The sequence below is a fragment of the Daktulosphaira vitifoliae genome, unplaced genomic scaffold, assembly GCF_025091365.1.
Source record: "Daktulosphaira vitifoliae isolate Bord-2020 unplaced genomic scaffold, ASM2509136v1 Scaffold_5, whole genome shotgun sequence".
NCBI classification, from domain to species: Eukaryota; Metazoa; Arthropoda; class Insecta; order Hemiptera; family Phylloxeridae; genus Daktulosphaira; species Daktulosphaira vitifoliae.
The window spans coordinates 31,496,813-31,509,924 of record NW_026099576.1 but is presented as its reverse complement, the minus strand read 5'-3'; the positions used below and the strand labels follow the sequence as shown (position 1 = coordinate 31,509,924).

Here is a 13,112-nt window from a genome sequence, read left to right as displayed (position 1 = left end):
ATATATATACTGAAGTATTTCTTGTATATCGAGCAAACTAAAAAAATAAGAAATCTATAAGAACTATGTTATATTAGACTTAGTTGGTGCAATAAACAAAAAGTTATATAATAAATAAATGGATCGTGAAAAATGTTAATTTGTCGTCCGTTTGGGCGTTGTGAAAACTCAATAATTTCGAAATCTGCTATATGATATTAAAGTTTCAATGATTTTGTTTAATCAAAATTAAATCTATTGGTAAATATTCAACAACACTTCATATTAAAGAGCTGAATTAAAACAAGAAAAATTGTTAAATGAATTTTCTACGACTTTAAATAGAGCTCTTTACATATATCAATTGTTACAATCTGTAAATAGAAAAATGCATTTAACACTCAGTGTTCTTTCTATAGTTTATTCTGCTCCTTTCTTTTACAATTATTTTTTCTTATTGTCCGCGTGCCAGCATTTAATATTTCTCCTACTTGAACTGCGGCGCAAATATATTATTTCGGAGGCAGACCTGTAGGATAAAAAATAGTAATATTGGTCTTGGTCCAGGAGTCGTTAACCTCTCATAACGAACAAACACGCGTGAGGAAAAGTAGGAGGATGACATCCAGATGAACCGGTCGGTCTTTGTCCGCCGCCGAAGCCACGCGCCCGGTCAAAGACATCAGGACAGCGGCTATCTCGCTCAAGGATGAAATGAGCACCAGAGGATATCTAATGGGTTCAAGAACGTACATTCTTAAACTCCAGCGGTCATAGAAAAGCTGTAGACAGTCACCGAAAATAATAACAAATTCTTAAACACGTTGTGTCAAAATAGTATCCATAGCACACTCTTAGAATTAGAAGTAAATAAGTATTTTTCATTACTCTATTTTTTAACCGGTCAAATATCAAGACACGTCTATTATATTATAATATAATAAATAAACAGCATGTGTTATCGAACAATTATTTGATAAAAATAGTTGTATAAAAAAGTTGAATTATCAAAATTAACTCTACCGTTCTTTTGGGTAATAATTTTAAAAATTGGAACTCAAGTGGAGAGACAGTAGTCTACAAATAATTTTCTAAACCGTTGTTTGAGACACATCACATTAACTTCAATTTGATCTATGCCATTAGTCACGCTGATATTATAGCTTTTGTATATAATATTACACCTTTTTATATAATTTAAATTGATCAATTAATGTACAAGATAATTTCTAGAAACAAAACTTGTGACGGCATCACGAACAGGAATGCATAAACAAAATCAGAAAACAGATTATGTAAAAACTAAAGAAACGTTATAGAGAAATTCAGGAAGAAGTACTGACTGCGTTCCTGAGTTTTAGGTGAAATCAAGGGGGGCGCGCATCGTTGTAGTTGTCTAATAATTATTGTTATACGTGAGCCGCGGTACGCCTTTCTATAGAAAGCGACGGATCACGAAAAATCGTCTGCCATGGCGTTAACGACTTCTTTTTAGAAATTTCGGGTCAAAATATCCAATGTGTAAAATATACGTGGAAAAAAACTATATTATAAGTTTCTTTATTGTTGGCAAATATTTCTAGAACAGAATACCGTGAACGTTGAAGTGGATGTACAAAATTATTTTTAAGTACGTATATCTATTTACGGAAGTATAAATCTCATTCGTGTTTGTATTTGTAAATATATATATATATAAATTAGTCAACTTTGAATATTTATTTACTTGTATATTTATGAATAACATTTAATTGTATTGATTTATTATCTTCTCGATAAAAAAAGTAAAGTACCTTCGTGAAGTATTACAAAAAAATAAGTTATAAAAGTCGAATTTTCGCGACCGGTAGAGCTGAGATCGGTTATCGTTTCCGTTATACGTGGACATTAGCACAACGACATGCCGTTATTTACGTTACCGTCGACCGACATGCTCGTGGTCAGTCTCGTCTTTCTCCCATACATTTATCATCACTTGAAACAAGTAGTGGTACACATACATTATAAGTATTTGAAATGCATGCGAATTCGAAATCAGATTAACGGTGCAAAACTGACGAGTACAACAACCTGTCACACACGAACCGTCATTCTACACGTCTGTATCCAGTAACAACAGCAAAAACGGAGCAGTCTAACAGCGTTTATTATTCATAACTTTGATGGTACTAATAACTTTGATAATATTTGAAAACGATATCCGTTCAACAGAACTTTCAATTGCAGACAACGTTTAGAAAATCTGAGAAGGAATAAATAAACTAATATTCTAGAGCAACTCTAATTTTTAAGGACGTTATAATTAATAAATAATATTACAAAAGTAAATCGACGAACGACAGAGAAATATGGTAACGAACTGATCTAATAAAATATGTTTAGAGAATTCAAAATTTGCGCTTCACAAGCGCTGTCCTATCGTTTCCCGTGTTAAACATTTAATTTGGTACACTAACGGATGTTTCATAAATTTTAATTAGGTTTTTTGGTTATCTATGTTGTTAATGTATGTGTTGATAGAAAACAAAACGTTACACTGAGTTAAGAGTTTTTCAGTAAAATGTTATGTTATTACCTTAAAGAAAAAAAAATCGTAGACAAAAACGTCATATTCTTAATATTTCAATTTCAAATAGACAATATTAATTTGTATTAGGTAGTTAAAGGATAATTTTAATACTATCATATCAGAAGGGAAAATGAATGAAGGAATAGTATTATGGTGTCCATATTTTTGAAGGTAAAGAAAACATACAGGAGGATGGAAATTTTAGAGGTAAGAATATAATGAGTCATAATATGGAGAATTGGAAAAGGGTAATAGATAAAAGAATAAGAGGAAAAATATCAGCTACAAAAAACAGTTTGATTTTTTGCTTGGAAAGTTAACGATGGAGCCAGTTTTTTGTGTAAGACAACTAATAGAAAAGTATTGGGAAAAGAAGAAAAAGCTGTATATGGTATTAAAAAATTTGGAGAAAGCGTATGATAGAGTATCGATAAAAGTTTTAAAGTGGAAATTAATGAGAAAAAGAGTCCCAAAAAGGTATATTAATGTAATAGAGGATATGTATAATGGCACTTGTACCAGGGTAAAAAGTGTAAAAGAATAGTAACAGAAGTTTTTAGGGTAAGAATAGGAGTGTAACGAGTGGAGTGACTAGAGAAGATAGGATTAGGAACGAACATATCAGAGTGAGTATAGGTTTAGCATCAATCGTGGATAAAATGAGAAGAAATAGACCTAAATGGTTTGGTCATGTTATGAGGAGAGAAGAATTGGAAGCTGTAAGAACAGTTATAGAAATGAATGTTGAAAGAAGAAGAGGTAGAGGAAGACCAAAAAAGATACGGAGGCATGTTATTGAATGCTATATGAGGACGGTTGATGTGTACGTAGAAGATGTGGGAGATCTTGTCAAGTGGAAATTTAGGATAAGGGTAGCCGACCCCAAGTAGTTGGATTAAAGGAAAGCAAAAAGAAGAAGACCAGTATTAGAGTTATTAGATAATCATTACATAGTTTTAACTACACGGACCGACAGCGTTCGTTGCACAAAGCGGACGTGTTAATCACACATAAACCACACATAGCTCTTTAGAGGTTTCTATGGTTATTTTTAATATTACCTTACAATGCAATACAAGTAAAAACTTACTAATGTAATTAGTGTAATTGACAATCCAGAGAATTAAAAACAAAAACAAAATTGCCTACATACCCAACTGTTCTATGAATAAAAAATTATATTAATGTTAAATTGGAACAATGCAATATGAACCGGTTGAAGTGACTGCCACTTTAGCGGGTCAAGGAGCTGACGGACTAGGGCGAAAAGAGCGCGTTTGCATACTTTTTTGTTCACATTGTACACACACACACACACACACATTAAATAGCACATGGCCTCGTCGCACTTATAAACCTCCTACAATATATACGACGGCCGATTACTTCCTTCCTTTCCAAAATGAATGAAGTACATATGAGATTACAGTAGTAATCTCCTCGGTTCGGCCAAATAAAACAATCAATAACGCCCTAACTTCAAACCTCCATTATATTTGCATATTATTAAATCGGATGTGATGCTATGAATCGTCTAAATCAATTATTGAAGCAACTTTATAATCAGACCGTGTAGAATACAATTTATGAATGTTAAGTGTCTATATTTCACATTTTTTTCGATTAAACTATTCGTATAATAAATATAAAATTCACAATATTTTAATCCAAAATTACGAATGTATTTCTATTACATGAAATGTGCGAACACAATTTTATACATACTTTCTTTGTCGTTTTAATTCTATAAAAGTTATTTTTATTAAATTACAAATAAGTTTCATTTTATCCATAAAATAAACTAATAATGTTTTACTAAATCATCTAAATCTAGAATTCATTTTTGATCAATAAGACGCATATATAAAATACTTCTGTTAATAACTAATTTTAAGCTAGTCCTTAAAATGTCAATTTCCGGATTGAAGCCAATTGTGTCAAAAAATCAAAACCTTTTTATTAATAAAAGTATCAATAAAATTACTTTATAGTTATTTATTTAAGTTATATTAATTTACTTATTAGTTAAAACAAATATACATGATTACATGATTTTCAATGTAATTGGCCTTTAAAGAGAATCAATGTTAAATTACTCTAATTAGTATTGAAAAAAGTTAAATGAGGACAAAGCGATGATTGAATCAAGGTGATCTTTAAAGGATACTCACAATCTCAACTCTAAATAGAGGATATTATTTTCCAAGGGTACAAGAAAGGACAACTCAAGGATAATATTATTTTAGTGTCCAAGTTCCTTCAATGCATCTAGTACATATCACTAAAAACTAAGTATTCAGGGCGAAATTTAGATTTATTTAACTACTATTGTTTTATTCGAATAAACTTTTATTTTAGTTTCAAATCTGAGACAACTGGTAAAAGCTTATGTCTTCTATTGAAAACACTAACGCACGAGTAAAAAAAAAACTAATTGTAATTTGACCAGGTCTATAAGTTGTTAATAATTGATGTATGATAATAGTTCATTGAAATATTCAGGGAGGGTCGAAAATTATTATTATCTAATTATTATCGAGATCTTTGGGCTACAAGAGTTATTTAATTCAAAATAGACAATAAATAATTTTCACAATTAAAGTTATTTCATAAGTAAACTTGTATTAAAAATTACGTTTAAAATGTTTAATTAAGTTATATTTTTAATTAGTGGTGTAATTTATGAATTTAGACCTGTAAACTATTACGAGAGGTAAAATACTATCATGTTAAAGTAGTTTGAAATAGTAAATATTTTTTTTTACCTGTGTTATAATAACTAGTTATTAAATTAAAAATGTGTTTTATGTAACTAAAAATCTGTGTTTGTTAGGGATGCACATTATAATAAGTTATAGTTTTTCTAGCTAGTTTACTTAGACTTAATCAGTCATTCAATTTTATGAATACAAAGAAATAATTTTGTATCTTAGATAATTTTAAAAGTATTTAGCCATGTATTATTGTATTATTAAAATATATTGCTATGCCTTTCTACTTTAGGACTATAATTTCAGTTTTTAATATAATTTTCATTATAAATTAAAAGCCAGGTTCTAAATTCTCTTTGTTATTTTTTCCGTACTTGCATTATTAATAATCTTTTGAATACCTAATTAAATTATATGATATAATCATTAACGTAAATTATGATTACTAAGAAGAAAAGGTGATGCAATTTTTATAAAAATTTCAAAAATTAGATTATTATAAGGTTAAAAAAAAATTGCGCTCTAACTAAGTCTTTAAAAGTATCACTTTCTTAATCGCGAAGTCACGTTAAAGAGATTTTCAATTTAAATAAAAATAATAGAAATCATGAATATTATTGATATTAAATTGAAAAAATGGAATTATAATAATTAGATATATAAATGGTTGTTCTTATTTAGTCCTAAAAATTGATCCCTTCGTAATTCAAGGTAGATGGTGAAATTTCACCATTTCCAAAATCGAGAAGGAATAGGAGGTTAATTATACTAACCAACAAATTATGTAATAAAAATAGTTCAAGGTACATAGGAAGTAAAAAAACATACTAAAATTAATTAGAGTGCATTATCAATTAACAATTAGTTTACATTAATAAAATGTAACACGTCTTATTCAAAATTACAGGGAGAGGAAAGAAAGGAGAAAACCACCAATGTCGGTTAATTAGAGCCAGTTATTTGGTTTTTCATAAAATGGTTACGTCCTCTCTTCTCTCGAAGTTGGTTAACAGGTCAAGGAGCAGAGCGAACGGAACATTCGATATTTCGGTATGTTTCTAGCCAACATAGTAGAATATAATAGCATATTGGTTACACTGTGATGCTATGACAAATGATCTAACAATAATCGCTAAAACGTTTAAACAAAATCATCGAGACTACTTTTGATAGCAGCGGCCCATTTCAACATAATAATAATAAAATAATGTATATCCTGCGCCAGAGAGCGCGAGTAAAAAAGCGGTCGAACGACGACGACCCGATAGGCCTACATAATATCGAGGAAAAGTAGGTTTTACGACGCAAGCCCTCTGTCGATTAGTGAAATCATTTTTTAGTTTTGTACAAACAAATTTTCAATTTCTCTTTTTCAAATTACTCTGACAGTTCAAACAATTGATATTTCCTTCTTAACTATACGCTATATAATAACATAAATTAATGTCACCGATATTAAAAACAAGCATCATTTATAGGTAAAGTTAAACAAGGAGACCATTTTAACTTACCTAATGTTAATAGTACATCTGTGTACTCAACCAAGAATAATGTCTATCTCAATTACTGAGACCAATAATTTAATAAACGGAGATTTTGCTCCAATTTCCTTAAGTATTGTGGATTACTACCGCCAACTATCACAGACTTGACCACTAGTGCTGCCACGTGACCATAGTCACTAACACAATTTTATTGTTTTAAGGCAATCCGGTGACCCTCGCGTCTCCATTGGCCCCGTCGCACGCGCATATTATACAAATAACAAAATTTAGGTTATGGCCTCGTTACACTTTAAATCGTCAACTCTGTGCGCGCGAATACATACAGAAATTAAAATAATAATAATTTGACAGATATACCTAAATAATTTGTTATTATTTAGGGTACAATCAGAAATGAGGAAAACGAGATGCACTGGTTAAACTATTGTTTTCTTGAAAATATATAAGTGTCAAGGGTAAACAAGACCGGAGGTCTCTAGCACACTAGTTATCTAGTAAATAGATAATTTAAAAATTCACATTACCTTTCGTCACTATATAAGTACAATTAAGTAAAAAATATTTTTGTAAAATATATAAGTGGATAATATAAATAGCACTATGAATTAATTGAAGTAAAACCAAACATTACAAAATTGTACTTTTGTTAGAAACCTTCACTTGATTACCCATTAAGAGGAAAACTTTCCAATAATATTTAATACGTTACAATTACCCAAAAAATACAAAAGAAATTATACACAATTTTGGCATCTTAAACGTTGTGATATTTTAGTGCCAAAAATAATATCATTAGAAACACGCACTATGTGGGTGACAAACGGAAGGAAGGCCCGACCTTCCGGAAATAGAGTTAGCAGCTAAGAACCCTGAAACACCTGTTTCCAATTGAAGTAGTTCATAAGACTGCCCAAGTACAATTTATAATGTTATTAATTCGTATTGCATTGCAATCAATTTAAAACCTTGGTAGGGTTTTACTATGAAAGATAATTTAAGTATCTATTTAAAGAAATTCTTTAAAAATATTATGAATAGCAACGATTAAAAATAAAATATTCCGTAATGAACAGATAAAAATCCAACTAGTTATGTATAATAAACTTTTAGATTTAAAATTTAATTGATGTTCAAAAAATTAATTACAACTAACAAAGAATTTATACACACTTAAATTGTAGCATAGGTTATTAAAAATAAAATAATATGGACGATTTTACCTGAGGAGAACGGCGGATGAGTTTAAAGCTCTAGTTATATCAAGAGAACTACGCAACTTCATGATGAAAATTTTTAGGGTTAATTATCTTAACCCTAAAAATTAAATGATTATTAAACAACCGAAAACATCGCTACCTACGTATACATTTTTGCTAAACCAACACAAGTGATTTGAAATTTGTAACAAACGTATACACCACGACTGTCCAACTTAAAATAAATTCGTTTACCATGTTAAAATGCTCGATACCGTGATAGAGGACGTTACCCAACAGCAACTACCTGCTTTGGCTTACCTTAGAACAACCCCAATCGCAGAATCTGATTTTTATATGTATATTTTTTGGACAAAAGGTGGATTTAAAAGAACTCGTGGGGACAACGAATGGGCCAGGTAAATCTCATTCGTGTGTGAGTAAAAACTCTAGAGCCCAGTTACTTACTATTGTAAAACCGTACACAATAATACAATGAAAAAGTACTCCCCTTCCTAATACAGCAAAAACTTATAGAATAAAATACTATACAATCCGTTGTCAAAAGAAAAAAAGGACACACAGCGGTGAAAATACAATAATAAAACGTGTGGGTGTAAACTTATGAGCAACAGCAGCAGATGACAAACCGGTGATCTATAAGTAGGACGGATCCTTGTGCCACATGCATGTCGCCGCCCGGCGGTTTCATCACGATTGAAGAACCTAACCGCATTGACGATGTACATTTTTACAGGAACTACAAATTTATAACAGCTATCATATAATATATGATAGCTGTACTTATATTATAAGTAACAAATTTATCAATGAAGCATTACTTTGATGGTTAGCAATTAAAAAAAAGTTGTTAAAAACATTTTTTAATTTGTTTACGATTCCCTTGTACTAAATTTCAAGGTTTATGTTATACAATGCTCATTAAACAACTATATTATGCTGAAGTATAAATGTAAATTACATTATACTATACTAAAAAAATTGTTATAAAGCATATATATATCAAAATATCGGTAAAAAAAATGTGTTGAAAGAAGTCCTTTAATAGAAAAAAGAGATTTACCCACTACATGTATGTAAAAGAAGCACCTCCTAGTTAAATTGCCATCTTCCCAAGGGCTACTTCACTGCTATTAAGACTCCTGCATATGATTTTTTCATTATATTCAGAATCATTGTTTAACAGGGTTCAACATCATAAGAGGGTTTGCTTAGTCATAAACTTGTCCTTTCTTTCTGTTTTACAATCAATCAGAAATACACGGAAATTCAAACCATAACACCACAAGAAATAAGTACGTTAGAAAACACAGCAAGGGTCGCCACTCTCTTACAACTACTTTAAATACATTCTCATGAGTTAGCATTATACCGTTAAGTACTAAACAAAGTAAGTTTAAAAAAAATAAAGATTTTGTTTAGAAATATCTTCGATTTTTTAAGCCGAATTTTTTAAAATTAGAATAATTACTAAGTACATAAAATATTTTAACTGCAAAATTTGTATATCACAGCACATTAGTATGCTTTCAGTATGATGTTCAGTGTAGAGAAAATTATACTTGTATTATTTAGCTGAAAAGAAATTTAACTGATATTCAAACACTGGTATCTGTTTACTCATCCGATAAATGTATATATTAAATGTGTACGTTAAAGATATTATGTCCATACTTATAGTACTCTGACTTTAAATGCATAATATACATGCATTGAATAGAGTAACGTATTATATTACTACATTTACAATATGTTTCTCTAATACCTTTTTAATAGATGAAACATGAAATTAAAAGCTTTAATAAAAAATCTGAATATAGAACACAATTTTTCGTGTATGTTACAGGTCAATATTGTATAAAGATGACATTACTTAGGACACACCGGTTGTCATTGTTAGCTGCAATTCTTCCTGCAACGGGAGAGATCTCTGTCCACTCGCAAATGAAAAAAGACGAAGCATATTCAATATATTTACATAAACATTAACTTATTATGGTTATAAATTATATCATTAAAATTTTTCGTGAAACATTTCTCATAAATAAATATTTAATTTTCCTAGCTAAATATGAGTAAAAACACAATAAATTCAGGTGACACTGCGTTTGGAACAAAACGTACAAACCACACAATCGTTTGGATATGAAGTATGACGATTGTCAGTGGCCTCCAGACAGTATTTAAATTTAACCTCATCGCACCTCAGTAATTCTCTATGAACGAGTACACGACACGCCAATAGTCGATAAATAGATCCACGCACAGTTATTTAACGTTTGTTTAGTGTGTTTTTTAGCACATCTGATGCCTATATGCACAACACTTGGTTAATTTATTTAATTTTAAAAATCGACTATTCCCATTCGAAAACGTTAGCACGCAACTATATTACGCATACGATGCGAAAAAGTTGAAAAATTATAATATTACAATGAAAAAACTATTTTTACAAAAACAAACCAGAATTTATTCATCTGTCTCGTGTTGTATCGAATCATGAATCGTATATCATTATACCTAAACACTGAACACCCTATTAAGCATAAGCGTGTTTTATTAGAGAAAAGGGTGGACACCCTTCCTTTCAATATATACGTTTTCGATTATTTTACATATTTTTCCAATGGTAAGTTGTCTATGATTTATCGAGGTTTTCAGTATGTTATTTTAAAATCAAGGCTAAGGAAAACAATTCCGTCATATTAATGTTTTACATATGTTGAATTACAAGTTAAAAGTAAAAATATCACATAGTTACAAAAATAATATTAATGATCTCCTATGAGATCCATGAAAACCTAACCATGAATCCATGTGGAAGTAGCAGTGCAATTTGACCTTTGGAAGACTCTGAGTAAGTATTTTATGTGAAGCCCCCTTCAAATTTAAAATAAATTAAAATTTATACTTTTTAAATTATAATTATTTTAAAAGTTATTAATTTTCAATTAATAACATTAGTATCAAATAAAAAAACATTCAAATCAAAAAAAAGCCTTGGGCGCTCTAAAATATAACTTTATCCACTTAAGCACTAGTTGCGCCACTGGATTGAAGGCCCTCGGAGTCCACATAATTAATCCATAAACTGAACATAATATAACATACAAAACAATAACTATAAGATAAATCCCTAGAGATAAAAAATATTAATTGTGTAAATTATGTTAGAGCATTAATAGATAATTAATTATCAATACGTATTTATTGATACTTCGTTTGCATAAGAAAGAAAATATACATATCGAAGAAACCCATTTGGGAAAAAATTTACACTGATCACAAGTAATATTGGTGATTAACAACTTTTGGTCAAGGCCTATTTTCAAAATTTTATTTTATTGTTAATTTCAAATGCATAACCTTAAGTTATATTAAACGCATTTCAAAATTTGAAATACGTTTAATATACATTTAATGTGTATTATAAACTATGGATATGAAATAATCTAAGTGATTATAGGAAGGAGAACTTAGCGATGATATGACGCAAATTAGAGGCCAATACGTAACCTTGATAATGATTGCGACTCAGTCGACTTCAAGTTTATCATGGGTGAAAATGAAAAATATTTATAATATTTTAATCTTTTTTTTGATATTATTCGAGTAAAATTTAAAAAGAAAAAATAATATGTCCAATACTATTAAATAGTACTACATTCATCTGACTCAGTATTCAAAGAATTTAAATTAGGCAAAAGCAAGCGTTTGGCCTCGGTTTGTTTAGATATTTTTTCTCCTTGTAAAATTACAAATAAAATGTTGAACGTTTATCATAATTTCATCGTTTTCTATTAGAAATCGCAGAAACGAACAATTTCTTGAACTATAACGAATAGAATTGATATGAGTGTAAATAAGGTAGATAAAATGTTAACTAGAAACAATGAAATCCATACGTAGGTTTTTTGATTTTTTTACTTCAATTTTAATAAAACAATTTTTAATTGCGCTTTCCCTAAGAAAATTTGTTATAAAAACTAAAAATATTTATAGTCTGGTTAGGCTAAACACCGATTAACATTTACACAGGAATAATTATTGGATAAAGTGACAAATTAGCTTTTAAAGGGTTGTAAAAAATTGCTTTTTTTTTTTTAAATTTATGTTCTATCTTGCCTATCCGTCAATCATGGAACGTGTAAAAGTTACTTAAAAAAAGATTGATCATTGTATAGATATTGGAGGAGTCCCAAGGGCAACCTTGGCTATGACATTGTATCATTGTGATTGTGTTTGTGTTGTTCCTGTACGGCTATTGTATAAATTATAACCAACTACATTTGCAATACTTAATAAATGCTAAGGTCAAAATTACGAAGACCACGATATTTAAAACCGATAATGTATCATGTATTAAATTGACGAATTCAATTCAGGTCGAAAACAGATCTGTCTACGTCAATAACGTAGAGTTGATTTACACATAAACTCAACAATTAATAGCAGCTCACCTGGCTAACGCCATCCTAAAACATGTATCGATGTTTATGTTCAATTTAACTTTTGAGTAATCCACTTTTGGAACAGCCACTTTACTTAATATTTTAAACAATAAATATTGCACAAATATATGTTATCACTTATGTTTCCGGTATTCGAACATTTGGCACTTTAATTAAACGGCAAATAATATAAAATAACAACAAAACGAATTTAATTTGAACTTAGTTAATGTAATTGACCTTTGACCCGGTGATTTGATGCGACACGTTTTAAAATTTTAGCTAAAACTATTACACTACCAGCAAGCACCACACCGGGCTGGAACGGAATGATCGAAATGCTTTTGTGGGATAGCGTCGGCCGTCAACTATGCACGAGGTTGGTAACTGTTAGAGGGGGAATTGTATACAGTCTGTACACGTACGATAATTATTGTACAAAAAATAATACTTAGTACAACATAGTTCAAATTTTAATATTATTGATAACTAGAATAAGATATCAACTATCAAATAGCTTATTACATATGTTAACAGAGGCATATAAACACAATGAATGTTTAACACTCACTGAACTGATGACAATATAACGTTGAAATTTTATTGTTTTTATATCTGAATCAAAGAAAAATAATATGTCACACAATCTGTAATACTTATTAGAATATAAAACTATTATC

The 13,112-nt window shown here is 29.7% G+C and overlaps 1 protein-coding gene across 5 annotated transcripts in view; it reads right to left on the bottom strand.

The window, feature by feature from the left end:
• Window positions 1–13,112, bottom strand: part of LOC126907880 (protein roadkill) — a 48,161-nt gene that overhangs the window by 12,205 nt on the left and 22,844 nt on the right. For 4 of the 5 annotated variants that reach the window (XR_007704643.1, XM_050689532.1, XM_050689533.1 and 1 more), the window contains exon 1: window positions 12,442–12,780. The exons of the other annotated variant lie outside the window; for it this stretch is intronic. Coding sequence is in view for 2 of the 4 variants with exons in the window: in XM_050689532.1 (XP_050545489.1) it covers window positions 12,442–12,455 (14 nt within the window). In the remaining 2 variants the exon portion in view is untranslated. Of the gene's footprint in view, window positions 1–12,441; window positions 12,781–13,112 lie in introns of those variants that run through there. 5 annotated transcript variants of the gene reach the window in all.